The following is a 17,838-nucleotide window of genomic DNA, read 5'->3' on the forward strand; positions in this document are numbered from 1 at the left end:
AGGTACAACATGACTGGCCAATTCTGAACCGCTTGTGTTTTGATTGTCTCCCTGTTCCAGACCAAAAAGACAAGGCCCGAAGGCAGCACTGGGGCTTTCTTCGTGCCGCAGCCTGAGTACTCGAGCGGAACTCCAGAATCAACCTGGACGCTGCCCATCAAAAGCCCCAACCCAGGGGAGATGGAGTCCTCTGAGGAACTTGAATCCAGTATAAAGGACCTGGAGATAAACAGCAGGTTAGTCGTTATCAGTCTTTCTGGGTCCTTTTCAACAATGCTTTCGGTTCAAGATAGGAAGTTTTGACTTTAAAACCATGCGGGGCTTCTGGGTGAAAGGGTCAGTCTGCGTATAGGCTGTTGATTTATTTTTCTATTCAAACAACATGTCTCATTCTTCAAACATGCAAGGGATGATCCCACTGTGCTGCGCTCATGACACCTGTAGGTAGGGTTGCCAACTGTGATTAAATGAATTCCTGGAGGTTTCAACACATGACTTGCCCCAACGCTACAGCCATTAATTGTCCAACACATCCATCCTTGTTACGTACCTGCTGTCCTATGTCAACTGGGAAGCAAAAGGACTCAATTCCCAATTAGATACTTGACTGTCAGCCAGATAGCCTTTATTTCCCATTTTCATTATCTTTATAGCTGGCAAAGAGAAATGTTCAAAGAAAATGGTGAAAGAAACCATTTTTTTAATGCCCCCATGATTTTTCTCCAAGGTTGCACACAGCAGTGTCCTGGAGATTGACCTTCAATTCTGGAGATTCTAAGCCAATTCTGAAAGGTTGGCAACCCTGCCTGGAGGCCTGTGATTTCGAGCAATGTGCACCCTTTGACCATAGTTCCCTTCTGGCAGTCCTAGATTGTGAAATCACCCCTGAGCTCTAACTGCCACTTGTGTGAAAGTACACCAAGCTAAGCAACATGATAATGCAGAGGAAATTTCTTGTTTAGAAATGCGCAGCCTTTTTTGTGAGCATCGCTGATAAGACCAGGATTGATTACCCATCCCTAGTTGCCCTTGAGAAGGTGGTGGTGAGCAACTTTCTTGAAACGCTGCAGTCCATGTGATGTAGGTACACCCACAGTGCTGTTAGGAAGGGAGTTCTAGGACTTTGACCCAGCAACAGTGAATCGTGATATATTTCCAAGTCAGGATAGTGTGTGGCTGGGAGGTGCTATACCCACTGCCCTTATTCTTCTAGACAGTGGAGGTTGCAGGTTTGGGTGCTGCTGTCAAAGAAGCCTCAATGGCTTGCTGCAGCTAGATACCGCGCCCTCTTCCGAGGCTGTAGATGTAACTTTTGGATCATTTTTCCATTGCTAGGAGCTTTTTTCTGCATTATCCACAACTGTTACCGATCAATTTCACCCTCTTGCCACCCCTTCATTGTGTAGACATCCCCCCTTAAACCCAGACTTCCATCCGCTTCTCTCCTCCTTTAAAATAAACCTTCCCATCTTATCAACTGGACTGACGCCCAGAAGGAAAAAATGAGTAAAACGTGGAAGATGACTGGTACTGGTCTGAACTGGTCTTGTAAACCTTTAAAATGGAACTCCAGTTTGGGCCAGCACCAGTTTTGATTCCTTTGGTTGCAATCAAAACCCTGCTCATGCCTGTCTCCTTGGCTTGGTGTCAATGTTCCCTATCTGTTTGTGGGACAATCTTTGATGTGAAGCATACCAGGTGAATATAAGTTGTTTTTTGCACTGATGCTCCAATTGTTTTACATTCACCCTTCCCACCCCACACTCGGTTGAACTTTATAACTTAACTTGCACAGCAGAGATTCACTATACCGTACCGACTTAGCCAGTGGCAAGCCAGGGCTTGCCGAGTGCTGTCTTATTTTAAATCGAGTTCACAAGTACACCATGTACTTGTCCACTGCATTTGTGCACACCTTTCAGGTGGCAGTAACTGATTGATATTTACCGTGCACAGTGGAAGGAGTGCAGCATGAATGCTTGTTTATTTATGTGTCTGCAGTAATGTAAAAGGCACCACGGCAGCTGGAAGCTAAAAATAGAACGGCATTCCGAGCGTTCAGACTTAACTGTGCCTACTTATCGCAGTGGTTGTCTCCAGTGCACTGTACATACTGGTGCGTGTCAGTGATAAAGCGGCCACTTAATTATTCAAACTAATTCCGTAGGTTCCTTGATGGTCAGATAGGCGGGTGCCCAGTGGGCGAGCATCTGCAATGCAAGCTGTGGTGTTTGGCCACTGAGGGGCAGGTGACTTCATACAACCCACTGCCCCTCCCCCACCACACAACCGCACCCCCGGCCCCTCACCCGCCCGCAACCCCCAGGCTCGTGCTCAAGAGAAATGCAATACCCTCACGAATTCAGCTCAACGATGAACATAATCACCTAGCATAAGATTAGCTGCCTTTACACGAGGGGGCAAATCTCTTTATACCGAGACCATTGACATCGGAGCTGGTAATGCAATATACAGTTATCTAGGCGCTGTGTGCGTCAGCTATTTAGAGTAAAAACACCATCAAATTTGTGCTTAGATGAACAATGCTAGACAGAAATAATTAGTGATGGTTATCATTTAATAAATAGTTCCATTCATTTCGTTATCATGGATTTATCTTACTTACTAAAAAGGGCAGTGTCACTGCCCGTGTTTACCAGCCCTAATGTTTTAAACCTCACGGGACAGATTTTCACCGCCTGGGTGGGCATCGAGAGGCAGATTCATTTCCAGGTCGCGAACCCGCCCCCCCCCCCAATGGGAACCACAAAGCGGTCGTAATTTTGTTTGAGGTGGGAACCTAATTAGTGAGGGGTCAGAAACCAATTAGTGGCCAGGGGAGGGGGTGGGGGGGGGGGAGAACGGGTGATGGTGGCGCTGGTGGGAATGGAGGTGGACCAAGAGGGAAGCAGGCCACGTTCTGGCCTGATTCGGCAGCCAGAGAGTGGTGAGAATGTGGAACTCATTGCCATAGGGAGTGGTTGAAGTGAAGAGTAGAGATAGATGCATATAAGGGAAAGCAGATAAAGTTAAAGAAGGAAGATTGGGAAGGGGCATTAGAGGAGCACAAACATCATTGTGCACTGGCTGAGCCTTCTCTGTGCTGTATATTAATTATATGTAATACTTGGAGTGACAATTTGTCATTGCAGTGGGTTAAGATTGCAGTAACCTATCTGGTGCCACTTTGAAGTATTGGAGCTGATGCAGTCTATTGGATTGATTAAGGATTCTGGGTTTTTTTCTGACCCAGCCATCCTGAGTGAGTCTTATTAAAGGCTATTTTTATCTGGTGACTCTGAGAGGAGTTGAACAACCCTTGACACGAACTTTGCCTGCTCCCAAGATACCTCATTACCACTGAGTGAGGATACTAACATCACTGGTTTCCCAATGCACCATTTTTCAAATCATTCTTGTGTGTGTGTGTGTGTGTGTGTGTGTGTGGCTTTGCGGATATGTTTCTGTCTGACCTCCTGAGTGTTTCCAGAATCTTCTGCTTGTGTTCCTTTTTGGATTTAAAATGAGTTAAGATCATCCCAGCAAATTTAATTTGACTCCTTGTTAAAATTCATTAAAATGTGTATATCTGTTTGTGTGTGTGTATTTGTGGGTATGTTTCTGTGTATGTATGTGTGTGTGCGCGTGATTATGGATGTGTGTTTATGTATGTTTGTGTGTGTGTTTGTGTCTGTGTATGTGTATCTATTTGTTTGTGTGTGTATTTGTGTGTGTGTATATATCTGTGTGTATGTGTGTGTGTATATATCTGTGTGTGTGTGTATGGATGTGTGTGTTTGTGTGTGTGTGTGTATCTATTTGTTTATGTGTGTATTTGTTTGTGTGTGTGTGTATATATATATATATATATATCTGTCTGTGTGTGTATATGTTTGTATGTGTGTTTTCTCTCTTCCTTTTTCATTGTCATCCATCTATTATTTACCCCAGTTCTGAAGAAGTTGTCCTGACCCTCAAACTCCATTCTCTCCGCAGTTACTGACCTCCTGAGTGTTTCCAGAATCTTCTGTTTGTGTTCCTTTTTTTAGATTTAAAATTGAGATAAGAATGTCCCAGCAAATTTAATTTGGCTCCTTATTAAAATTCACCTAATGCAACAAAATGATTCAAGACTGGTCCGGAAATAACAAACATGGGAAATGTGAGATTGCTGATAGTTTTAATTCAGTCAAGTGTCCAAGAGTCCCTCATCTACATAGAGATAAAAGCAAAGAACTGCGAATGCTGGAAATCCAAAACAAAAACAAAAACAAAAATACCTGGAAAAACTCAACAGGTCTGGCAGCATCGGTGGAGAGGAGCACAGTTGACGTTTCGAGTCCGCATGACTCTTCAGCAGAAGAGTCATGTGGAGTCGAAACGTCAACTGTGCTCCTCTCCACCGATGCTGCCAGACCTGCTGAGTTTTTCCAGGTATTTTTGTTTTTGCTTTTGTTTCCTTCATCTATATACTCTGTTCCTCTGCAACACCAGCAACAGATTAAAAACAACTCCCACACTGCCTAACCTTTGGAGCAGTCAGCTTTTGGTTAAGTTTATGCTTATTCTGTATATGACACAGTCTGATAAAAGTTGTTGATAGAAGGCTGTGCCAATGTGAGTCTGTAGACTGAATCATCGATAAATATAGCTCAAGTCTAACTATAGAAGACTGCCATCCTGAAAGGTTTTTGCATCAAGTAGATTTATTTTTGTGAAAGATGAAATACCAACTAAGCGTTTTTTAATTTCACTTTTCCCCTAAATGTGTTGCTCAGAATTCCTTTTTGAATGTCATGCAGAGAGGGAGAAGAAAATAATATGCTGTTGTAACATGGGTTTGTAAAATGCTCACAAACTCCATTGTTCACTGGGAATGATCATTTTCAAATTTGGATTCTCAGAATTATATTTATTTCTGGATGTAAAATTCATTCTGGCCATTGTATGATATCTAATAATGGCTAATTCCACCCTCATTAAACTCCAACAAGTTCAAAACTCCGCAGCTGTTAACGCCTTGCATATTAAGCCCCGCATGTCCATCATTCCTGCTAACCCGCATTGGCTTCCAGTCACACAAAGGATTCAGTTTCAACTCCCTCCATAGTCTTGTCCCCATGATCTCTGCTACCTTCTCCACCCATCACCCCTGTACTTACTGACCTAGTTTGGTTCCCAGTCCAGTAATGCCCGCATTAAATTCTCTTGTTGCATTCGGGCCCTCCATGGGCTCGATCCTCCCTAGCACTGTAGCCTGCTCCAGCCCTACGACCATTAAAGAACTCTGTGCCTTTTCAACTCTGTCCTCTCGTGCATCCCCCAGTCTCTACCATTGGTGGCCGTGCCTTCTCCAACTCTCTCCTCCATTCAGACCCTCATTAATACTTAGCTCTTTGACCGAGCTTGTGCTCACTTGTGCTGACAACTCCTTCTTTGGCTCAGTGTCAATTTTTGTCTGATTCCACTGCTGTGAAACATCTGTGGGATGTTTTACAATGTTAAAGGTGCTATATAAATGCAAGTTGTTGGTATATTCACCTCACCCCACACACACACAGCAAAGGTAGGCCGGGAGTACGCTAACATCAAAGTCAAAGGGTGTGTGTGTGTAATGAGCAGTGGGGTATGGGACAGGAAATATAACAACAACTTTCATTTATGTAGCACCTTCTCAAAACCCAATTTTCCGACCAGTCACTCCAGTGGTCTTTCCACTGCTCTCTCAATTCCTGTTTCCTTCTTGACTTTCCATGGAGGTGCTATGAGACATTTTTTAACTTAGAGCCTATTTAAATGCACCTTGTTGTTATAATTGGAGAAAAATATGACTTGAAAAAACCCTTGTACAAAAATGGTATTGATCTTGGTAAACATTCCTTCAAGGTATTTTGATACGCATGGTTTGAGCAAGATCAATAGTTGCTATGAGACCTAGGCACAGTTCTATTACTAATGAAGATTGAGGGTCATTACTGTAAATGTCAAGAATACCAAGGTACTACCCTGGCCAAACACATTGTTCATTATTCTTTTGTCCCTGACTGTTTTGTAAACTAGATTAGTGGTTAAGGCAGGTTAATGATTGACACTTACTGCCAATAAGCAACAAGCAAAAAAAAAGAGCCTCACCCTTCACCCTGTCAGCACGGAGTTGCTTTTAGAAGACATGTTTACTGCACGTCCAAACGCTCATGAAACTGAATTGTGAATCCTTGCTATGCCATCGAATCATAGCAACACAGCGAACCAATCAGATTCCTATAGTTACGGAATCTTCTGGATTACTAAAAGTACGATTACACTAGCGCATTGAGAGCACAGATTTTAAGGCACTCACAGGAAAAGTTATCGGGAAGGTTAGTGGAACTTTCCCTACACGGCAGATTATGGAACCCTCGGTCACAAGTCACCGTTGATGCGGACTCCATTCATCATTAGGTTGTTTTAAAACAACTGATTATTGAAGTGCACGGGGAGCAAGCAAGAGAAGGCCGCTAGGTTAGGTCACCCCCGTCATTTTAACTTGGGGGTCACAGGAGTCAGGGGCACGGGGAGTTGAGTGGGTGGCGACCCTGTCCTCCCAAAGTGTGATTCCCCGGGAGAATTCCATGGTCAGTACTGACAGGTATTACAAGTACGGACGGAGTCCCAACTGGTGGCGCTGGGAGAGGCGGGAGTGTGGGGAAGGGTCCATAGGAAAGCAGCTCACTACCACCTTCTCAAGGGCAATTAAGGATGAGCAATAAGTGCTGGCCTAGCCAGTGACGCTCAATTCCCTTGAATGAATAATAAAAGAAACACCCACAGTGCTATTAGGGAGGGAGTTCCAGGACTTTGACCCAGCGACAGTGAAGGCACGGTGATATATTTCCAAGTCAGGATGGTGTGTGGCTTGGAAGGGAACTTCCAGGTGGTGGTGTTCCCATCTATCTGCTGCTCTTGTCCTTTTAGATGATAGATGTCATGGGTTTGGAAGGTGCTGCCAAAGGAGTGCCACGAATATCAGCGAGCACAATTTCAATTTCTATATTCCTAACATGCCAATCCGTTAAATTAATGGCAGGAATTTTAACATAACCCACTCAGGTGAGAAACTGACAGGATCTGATTACAGTTGATGGCAAGTGAATTTGGGGTGTAAAACAAGCGGATAATCCCACCTAAGCCTGTCAGTTTTCCACCAGAAGGATTAGGTTAAAACCATAAACTCATATGGCACAGGAGGCGGCCATTTGGCCCCTCATGCCTGTGCTGGCTCTTTGAAAGTCCCATTCCCCTCCTCTTCTCCCATCACCCTGCAATTTTGAAATTATTTTTCAAGTACACAATCCCAATTCCCTTTTTGAAGGTTAGCGTTGAATCTGCTTCCACGGTCCCTTCAGGAAGCAGCTACTTGCTGTAAGTTCTCATGAGAAAGACACCAGTCCGGTCTCCTATTCAGTCAGCTGTTTAATAATGACAAACAACAACCTCCACCTATCCGCAACAGGATACAGGAACTAAACTTTAGTGCCAGGATGGGTACAGCAGAGTTTGCGGTTAGAGCACAGTCAGACTGTCTTATATCCTGACACAACCGAGCTGTAAATTACCAGCATTGTAAATGGACACAACAACTTCAGATCTTATCTCATGGGGAAGGGGTAAATTGCCAGACCCTGACTTTGTTTCCTAAACACCTTAAATAACAAGATTTCCTTGCGAACAAAATACTTGGACGAGCAGGATCTCATTGGCCAGCGACAAAAATAATGTTGACCTGGGCATTTGCCACCTCGTGACAAAGCAGTCGGCAATGAAACACTTTTTAACCCCTAAACTGGAGCCAGGCTTGGGACGTCCTTTGAACAAAGTCCACGCTGGGTACATTTTGATGAGCGCTTTGTTTTCTGCCCTCACCTTTGCTGTCTGCAAGCGCCCGCAGTTTTGAAGGGTGGCCTAACGTTTGCAGTGAGCTCCTCGTCTCTTAGCTCAGCGGGGCTGATGTCCAGAGCTAGTTTATGGGGGTGGAGTGGGCAGCAGGTAGCCTCGTCTGCTGGCCGCGCCAATCTGCGACTGCGCGGTCAATTTTTACATTGCCGAACCCTGCCTGATTACCCGGGCGTGAGGTGGGTTGATCGACCTTGGTTCAGTATTTGCAGCATAGACCCTTCCAGAACTTTGAGCGGAGTTTCCAGCAGTTCCTGTTTTCTGATTTGCCCATTTCAACATCTAGAAAACCTGTAGAAAGAAAGTCACGCGGCCCAGCGACGTATCACCAGAACAGCAGCATACAACTTGCTAAAGTCTCTTTGCTTTCACAAGAAAATGGGACATGGCTAAGAATGGGATAGGGATCTCTGAAAGTGAGCTCCCAACAAACAATCAATCAGCCATCAAAAACCCCAGCGCATTGACCAGGAAATAGGTTTGTGCAGAGAATGTCATATGACTGAACCTCCAGGATTGTATCCAACTAGAGTTGACACATCGTGATGCCATGGTTTTCAGCCCATGTGCAGCAATGGCGGCAATCTGAACAACATCAACATGCATTTATATAGCACCTTGAACATAGTAAAACATCCCAAAGCACTTCACAGGAGCATTAATCAAACAAAATTTGACACTGAACCACATGAGGAGATAGTAGGGTTGATAATCAGAAACGTAATCAAAGAGATAGGTTTTAGGGATCATCTTTTAAGGAGGAGAAAGAGGCGGCGGGAAGGAAGTTTAGGAAGGGAATTCCACAGCTTGGGGCCATGGCCGCAGAAGGAATGAGCACCAATAGCAAAATAGAGTGATTACAATCAAACATAAGCGGTCAGGGAGCAAGACCTCTCCCATCTTCACCGCCTGTTCAACATCAGCCAACACTTTCTGTCCTCTGGGTTGTCTGCTTGTCACTGTTGGTCTCTACTTGACCAGCTCTTTGGTCTTGACACTCACTCTTTGCCCCGATGTGAGCCATGGCTCAGTGGACAGCATTCTTGCCTCTGAATCAGTGGATCATGGGGTCAAGTCTTGCTGAGGGACGAGTCTGGCATTCCAGTGTGGTATTGAGAGGGAATATTGCACCATTGGAGGTGCTGTCGTTTGGATGAGACATCATAATAAGGCCTCGTGTGCATTCTCAGGTGAATGTAAAAGATACTATAGCTCTATTTGAAGAGAACATGGGAGTCAACCCTGATGTTCTGAACAATAGTTATCACTCAACCAATATCACTGAAACAGGTTATCTTGTCACTTATCTCTGGAATTTATGGAACATTGTTGTGCACAAATTAGTTGGCACACCACGTGGTAACTACACTTCAAAGGTACTCCACAGGCTGTAAAGGACTTTAGAATGTCCTAAGTTCATGAAAGATGCATTAAAAATGCAACGAAAACAGAAAATGCTGGAAATACTCAGCAGATTTGACAGCATCTGTGGAAAGAGAAACAGAGTGAAAGGTCACAGGCCTGAACAGTTAACTATGTTTCTCTCTCCACAGATGCAGCCTGCCCTGCTGGGTATTTCCAGAATTTTCCTTTTTTAAATTTCAGGTCTTCATCATCCGCGATATTTTGCTTTTGCAATATAAATCCAAGTTTGTTTCAATTTTCACTCTAAGTAACTTGACCTTTGATGATACTGTGCAGTTCACAGTTTCCCGATCACTACGTATTACATCTCCCGAAGATTCTGACCTGAAGTCCAGGAAACATTCCGGTCTGCTTTTCCATCCTCGTGGCGGGAGTCGGGAAGATTCCCAGCTCGGCCCGCCCACCTCGGGAGCGAGTCCTCGCGAGGGCAGGATTTTCGTTGCAGGGTGTGGGCGCGGGTGCTGGAATCGGGCCAACCAACCCGGGAAAAAGTTTGGACACAGCTGTGGAAGCTGCCAGATGTGGAGGCGGCCTGTTCAAAAGGCCCATCTTCATCCGAGTTATAGTAAAAACATAGAGGCCCTCACCCGCCACATACCCCACGTGTCCCATCCATGCCACCTCATGGCCCACACACCCTCTATGGCCCCTCATGCCAAGTTATACCCCCACAACAACCCCAATGGACCCTCATGCCCACCAAACAATGTCCACGGCCCCTCTTGCCTCCTATGCCAACATACGACTCCAAACCAGCCCCTCTGGCCCCTCATGCCAAGGTATGCCAGCTGAACTGCAGTGGTTCAAGAAGGCGGCTCCCCACCACCTTGTCAAGGGCAGTTAGGGGTGTGCAGCAAATGCTGGCCTAGCCAGCAATGCCCACATCCCAGGAACAGATAAACAAAAAGTTGCTTGGACAATGTATCCTTCTGAGCTCATTTGAACAAATTGTTGAGGAAACTGTACAGGGTGAGATCAGTTAACGTTTGTTGAGATTATATATTCCTACTGATGGCAGAAGTTAAGCTAAAGCATTCAACAACATACAGCACCTTTAACATAATAAGATGTCTCATGGGACTTCACAGAGACATTATTAAACAAAATATGACCCCCAAGCCACTTAAGGAGGTATTAGGGTGGATGCCCAAAAGATTGGTTAAAGAGGTAAGTTTTAAGGAGCATCTTAAAGGAGGAAAGTGAGGTAGAGAGGCAAAGAGGTGTAGGGCGGGAATCCCAGAGCTTGGGGGGTCTTGGCATTTGATGGCATGGCTACCAATCGTGGAGTGGTTAAAATCAGGGTTGCCAAATAGGGCAGAATTAGAGGAGCCCGGACATCTCAAAGTGTTGTGGAGTTGGAGGAGAGTACACAGATACGGAGGGGGGAGCCATGGAGGGATTTGATAACAAGGGTGAGAAATGTAAAATTGAGCAGTTCAGTGTCTTTACAGTGCAGAAGGAGGCCATTCGGCCCATCGAGCCTGCACTGGCTCTCTGAAAAAGCATTCCACCTAGTCCTACTTTCCTGTCTTATCCCTGTAACATTGCACATTCTTTTTTTTTCAAGTAGTAATCCAATTCCCTTTTGAATACCTCGATTGAACCTGCCTCCACCACCCTTTCAGGAAGTTTGTTCCTGACTCCAACCACCCTCTGGGTGAAATTTTTTTCCTCGCATCACATTTACTCCTTTTGCCAATTATTTTGAATCTGGGCCCTCTAGTTTGCTTAACTGGGAGCTAGTGTAGGTCAGCGAACATAGGGGTGTGATGGTTGAGCAGGGTTGGGTGCAAGTTACAACACGGGCAACAGAGTTTTGAATGACCTCAAGTTTATGGAGGGTTGAATGTGGAGAGTTGGCCAGAAGTTCATTAGAATAGTCAAGTCTGGGGGTAACAAAAGTACGGGTGAGGATTTCAGCAGAGGATGAGCTGAGACAGGGGCAAAGTTGGGCGATGTTATGGAGGTGGAAATAGGTGGACTTATTGATGGCCAGGCATTCAGCGTTGGGACATTGCATGAGAAGTGATACACCTAGAGATACTGAAAATGCTTGCAACCCTCAAGGATGAATTGCATTGACAGAGAAGTACAAGAACAGGTAATACTCCCATCTACTATCTGGAATGACCTTTGACAGCCTTGAAATGTCCCATCTGTGCCAGGGTCAAGAATAATCACGTTTCATGAAATGAATCTGTGTGTTCTTGTGCATGAAACACAAAAAGTTAGCAAATAATTAAGAAGGCAAATGGAATTTTGGCCTGTATTGCTAGGGAGTTGGAGTTTAAAAATAGAGAAGTCTTGTTACAATTGTGCAGGGTGTTGGTGAGGCCGCACCTGTAGTACTGTGTACAGTTTTGGTCCCCATATTTAAGAAAGGATATACTGGCATTGGAGGCATTTCAAAAGAGATTTACTAGACTGATTCCTGTGATGAAGGGGTTGACTTATCAAGAATGGCTAAACAGGTTAAGCCTTTATTCATTAGAGTTTGGAAGAATGAGGGGTGATCTTATTGAAACATACAAGATTCTGAGGGGGCTTGACAGGGTTGATGTTGAGAAGATGTTTCCACTAGTGGGGGAATCTCGAACTAGGGGACATAGTTAAAGAGTTAGGGGACACTCATTTAAAACTGAGATGTGAAGGAATTTCTTCTCTCAGAGGGTAGTGAATTCCTGGAATTCTCTACCTCAGAGAGTTGTGGAGGCTAGATCACTGAAAGTATTTAAAGAGAAGGTAGACGGATTTTTGGAATATCGGGGAGTTGAGGGTTATGAGGAACTGGCACGAAAGAGGAGTTGAGGCCTGGGGCAGATCAGCCATGATCTTATTGAATGGCAGGGCAGGCTTGAGGGGCCGAATGGCCTGCTCCCGCTCCTATTTCTTACGTTCCTATGAAATGGCAATGGGTGCAACTACCAGGGTCATGTTTATAAAAGTCTTATCATTTTGTACAGCTTTTAAACCCTGTTAAACATTCACACAAGATAACTGTATCAAATTACAAGTTAGATCATTTTAAAAAGAGCAAACAGAATTTGCCAAGGTAATCCAAGTATAACAGCTTAATTTGCGTAGTGATGCATTAGTAAAAGGTATTTTACAAGAGAGCCGGAACTGGTGAGCAACCCGACTGCAATTGGGCCCAATTCCATATCATACCGCCAATTCATTCAACCTTACAATTACTGGCAATTCATTTTCCTTTTCAATGACATTAACTTTAGTCTATATATTACAAGTACATATTTCGAAACAAAAATTACGTTCATATGACTAAATTAAATCAGTCCTTTGTATTTAAATGAGCAAGTAATCTAACAGCAAAACTTAGGTTACTGTGAAGGGAATTTTCTGTCAATGATCTGCAGGTTTTATGTTTAACTTTAGCCAAGTAAAACGTTACTCTCTCAATCATGGGGTATGTATGGTAGTCTGGTGATTCTGGCCGTGGACTGTCAGACCAGGGATTGAGTTCAAATCCTGCTGTGATAAGTCAAGAACTTTAACTCAATGATCAAAAACCCAATTGGCCCACTAATGTCCTTGAGTGGAGGGAACCTGCAACCCCTTCTTGGTCTGACCTACATGTGACCCTAGTCCTACACTATATTATTGGCACGTTATGTCCAGAAGGCAACTAGCTGATCATTACCTTGCCAAAGCTGCCCACATCCCAACAACAAACACAGGGGAAAAAAACTGCTTGATAACTAGGCTCCTGAATATTCAACCTGATTTAATTGAAAGTATCTCCATGGGGTAATGTAGCTGTATCACATTAGTAAAAGTAAGCTGAATTGAAATGTATTTTACAGCTGACTCCCCCCCCACTACCCCTCCGCCCCACCCACCACCACATTTATGTAGCTATATGTTTTTCAATAACAACAACAACTGGCATTTATATAGTATCTTTAACATTGCAAAATGACCCAAAGCATTTCAAAGAAGCATGAGAAAAAGTGGACATTATTTTTTTCTCTAGCCAGAAGCGGGTGTGGGAACTATCTCCAGGACTTTATACAGCAACCTAATCACAACAAGAAATCGTATTTATATGCAGGCTTTAACCTAAAAAGTGGCCCAGGATAGATGCCGGAAAGGACATTGAACTATGGAGGTGGAGGTTAGATGGGATAACCAAGAGCTCTGCCAAAGAGATGGATTTTGTGTAGATTTTGGAAGACAGATAGATGAAGATGAAAGGATGTACGAAAGGGGAAAGAGTGCAGAACTGGAGGAGGTTTCAGAGAATAGGCTGGGGTATGGTAGTAAAGGAATTTGAAGATGAGTGCAAGGTCTCAACATTTAATGCTTTAGGTAACCAAAAGTTAAGAAAGATGGTGTTGATGGATGAGCAGGATGCAATGTGGGGCAGGATGCAGGTGGCTGAGTTTTGAACAAGTTGAAGATTATAAAGGGTGAAAGGTGGGCAGTTTAGCAAGGAGGAAATCCATGGAGAGCTTGAGGTGGACAAGGAACAATAACACATTACATGGTAGCATGGTGTTTGTTGTTGGGATGTGGGCAGCTTTGGCAAGGTAATGATCAGCTAGTTGCCTTCTGGACATAACGTGCCAATAATATAGTGTAGGACTAGGGTCACATGTAGGTCAGACCAAGAAGGGGTTGCAGGTTCCCTCCACTCAAGGACATTAGTGGGCCAATTGGATTTTTGATCATTGAATTAAAGTTCTTGACTTATCACAGCAGGATTTGAACTCAATCCCTGGTCTGACAGTCCACGACCAGAATCACCAGGCTACCATATAAAAATATTTTTACTTAGTTCTGTTGAAGGGTCATTTGGACTCGAAACGTTAACTGTGCTCCTCTCTGTAGATGCTGCCAGACCTGCTGAGTTTTTCCAGTTATTTTTGTTTTTGTTTTGCTTCTAACAGGACATTTACTACCTGATGGGCACTGTCGCTTCCTCAGTCGCAAATTGTATACACTGAGGAATGAATTAAACTAATTTATTCTAACAAATACCACATACAAGAGAATAATACCCATAATAGCACATCCTTTAGATAATATCACCACCGTCAACACCCCTTTGTCCTTTTGTCTATGACATCTTTGGTAGTCTCTTCTTGGCCTCCACCTATCACTGGCCCCCTCTCGAGCTCTCCTGTCCCACCCCCTTCTACCAGCTTATATTTCATCTCATTTCTATATGTCTTAGTTCTGATGAAGGGTCATACGGACTCGAAACATCAACTGTATCCCCCTCCGCAGATGCTGTCAGACCTGCTGAGTTTTTCCAGGTTGTTTTGTTTTTGTTCTAGATTTCCAGCTTCCGCAGTATTTTGCTTTTATCCACATGCAAGAGAGATGAGCTGTCCTTTGAAGTAAGCACCTACACACACACACATACCTTTATCATTCATATGCAAGATTACCAGACAGGTGTAAATTTGCTTTTCCAACATGCTTTCAAGTCAAAAGGACCAAAGAAAACTTGGCAGAAGCAGCAGTTGTGGCTTCCATTTAAAAATCCCAGAGCCATTGCCTCACTGCTATTTAAATTAAAGGATTTAACCCAGAAATACCATAAGGTAAAATCCCCATTTCCACCACAAATTATAGCAACACAAATGATATCTAGACATTATTATGGGAATAAATTCAAGGGATCAAAGAATATTTACGTTTTTCACACATATGTCATGATATTGCTGGATTCAAATACCTTTCACGATCTCAGGACATATTTCACAGCCAATAAGTACTGTTGTATATTTGGAAATACAGTAGCCAATTTGTGTATAGCAAAGCCCCACAAACATCTATGTGATAATGACCAGATAATCTATCACAGTATCTTTACAGTGCAAAAGGAGGCCATTCAGCCCATCAAGCCTGCACTGGCTGTCTGCAAGAGCATTCCACCTAGACCCACTCCCCTGCCTTATTCCTGTATCCATGCACATTCTTTCTTTTCAGTTAGCAATCCAATTCCCTTTTAAATACCTCAATCGAACCTAACTCCACCACACTTTCAGGAAGGTTGTTCCAGACTCCAACTACCCTCTTGGTGAAAATTTTTTTACTCACATCACATTTACTCATTTTGCCAATTATTTTGAATCTGTGCCCTCTAGTTCTTGATGTTCTCTTGAGTGGGAACAGTTTCTCACTATTTGCCCTGTCCATACCCCTCGGGATCTTGAATACCTCTATCGAGTCTCCTCTGAGCCATCTTTTCTCCAAGGAGAACAGTCCAGCTTCTCCAATCTATCCTCATAGCTACAGTTCTTCATCCTGGAATCATTCTTGTGAATTTCCTCTGTACTCTCTCCAATGCCTTCGCATCCTTCCTCAAATATGGCACCCAAAGCTAGATGCAGTACTCCAGATGAGGCCTAACTAGTGTCTTATACAAGTTCAACATGACCTCCTTATTCTTGTACTCAATGCCCCTACTAATAAAGCCTAAGATACTATATGCTTTAATAACCGCACTCTCATCATGCCCTGCCATCTTCAATGACATATGTACATATACACCGAAGTCCCTCTGTTCCTGCACCTCCGTTAGAGTCTCTCCATTTATTTTATACTGTCTCACCATATCTTTCCTGCCCAAACGAATCACCTCACACTTCTCTGCATTGAACTTCATCTGCCACTTGTCTGCCCAATCTACCAACACGTCTATGTGCTTTTGGAGTTCAAGACTATCCCTATCACAGTTGACAACATTTCCAATCTTCATATCATCTGCAAATTTTGAAATCATGCCCTGCACACCACGGTCTAGGTCATTAATATATATCAGGGAGAGCAACACTGACCCCCTGAGGAACTCCCCCACAAACCTTCCTCCAATCTGAAAAACAACTAGTTATCACTAATCTGTTTCCTGTCACTCAGCCAATTTCTTATCCAAATGCCTACTTTCCTTTTTATTCCATGACATAGAATTTTGCGTTGTGTGACATTGTATCAAATGCCTTTTGAAAATCCACACATACATCAACAGCTTTTCCTTTATTAACTTTCTCTGTTACCTCCTCAAAAAACTCCAGCAAGTTATTTAAACATGATTTCCCTTGATGAACCCTTGCTGGCTTTCCTTAATTACCCTGCACTTGTCTACGTGATTATTGATTTTATCTTATACTATGGTTTTCAGAAGTTTCCCTACCACTGAGGTCAAATTGACTGGCCCGTAGTTGCCAGCTTTATCCTTGCACCCCTTTTTGAACAAGGGCGTAACATTCACAATTCTCCAGTCCTCCGGCACCTCCCCTGTGTCTAAAGAAGACTGGAAGATTATCGCTAGTGCCTCTGCAATTTCCACTCTCACTCCCCTCAGTAGCCTTGATGCATCTCATCTGGTCCTGGTACCTTATCTATTTTAAATAAAGAGTCTGTTTTTAGATGTTGGTTGAAGGATTAATATTCACCAGGCCATTGGGAAGAACACCCCTCCCTGATGGAAAAACCAATTCAAAATTTTCCAATCCCAGTAAAAATCAGTAATACCATTTTAAGGTATACAAGACAGACAAGTTTAACTGATAGTCTTCATTTCCAAGTTTTACTGGTTGTTCCTTCTGGGTGGCCCTTTGTTGTGATGGTACCATGGGATGCTTCACCTTCACCTGAGAAGGCAGACCGAATGTCACATCCGATTTAGCGATCCCTCAGTGCTGCACTGGGAGTGTCAGCCTGGATTATGTGTTCCAATTTACTGGGGTGGGACTGAACCCCACAACCTGCTGACTTGGAAACAAGCCAACGCAGCTAACGCCCTAAAGGAGGTGACCTTTATCCTTGTCCGTGCTGCTTTGCTCAGAGGATTTTGGAAGCTCCGTTGAGAACAAGAGGAATGGAGTGAAGAGTGTCGATCTCATAAAATGTCCAAAGATACTGGAGTTTCATACTGATCAATAACAGAAACCTGAGCCAATGTCTCTTTCAACAAAACATATTTAGAAAAGGCCGCGACACTGTGCCTGTTTACAAGGCGGGTTTGACACAGCTGCATAGCTGAGTGGGAATTGGAATTAAGTGTTATGTACAAATGACTTGTCGCCCGAGAGCAATGGGCTGAATCATGAATTCTCAGCCTGGCTGGAACACTAGAGAAATGGAATCTCCTTTAAATAGAAGAGAGTCCAAGCGGACTCTGAAGCTTTTAATTGGAAAACTTAAAAATAAACCCTTCAATGCCTTCGGTTGTCATGTTCTTATCCCAAAAGCCATTTTGGTTTTAAATTGATTGCCAAGCAGCATATTTTAAGCGACCACATTCAGCCAAGCGTATTTGTAATTGAAAAAGATGCTGCTTTTCACCTGTAGCATATGAAATATTTTCTTTTCATTTTATTTCCTTTTTTTGGAAGCATTCTAGACTGCAGAATTATTTTGAACTCTTGATTCTAGCGCTGCATTACTCAACCCCCAACCCTCCTGCTCAACTAACGCACCCATCTCTGAACAGTGCCGTTCCTGCTCACC

The 17,838-nt window shown here is 43.6% G+C and overlaps 1 protein-coding gene across 1 annotated transcript in view; it reads left to right on the forward strand.

Annotated features, from left to right (window-relative positions):
- The window catches only part of fam13a (family with sequence similarity 13 member A), a 196,231-nt gene that overhangs the window by 117,856 nt on the left and 60,537 nt on the right, over positions 1–17,838 (forward strand). The window contains exon 7 of the mRNA XM_078529154.1: positions 61–236. Within this exon, the coding sequence (XP_078385280.1) occupies positions 61–236 (176 nt within the window). The remainder of the gene's footprint in view (positions 1–60; positions 237–17,838) is intronic.

The sequence above is a fragment of the Cetorhinus maximus genome, chromosome 1, assembly GCF_964194155.1.
Source record: "Cetorhinus maximus chromosome 1, sCetMax3.hap1.1, whole genome shotgun sequence".
Classification (NCBI taxonomy): domain Eukaryota; kingdom Metazoa; phylum Chordata; class Chondrichthyes; order Lamniformes; family Cetorhinidae; genus Cetorhinus; species Cetorhinus maximus.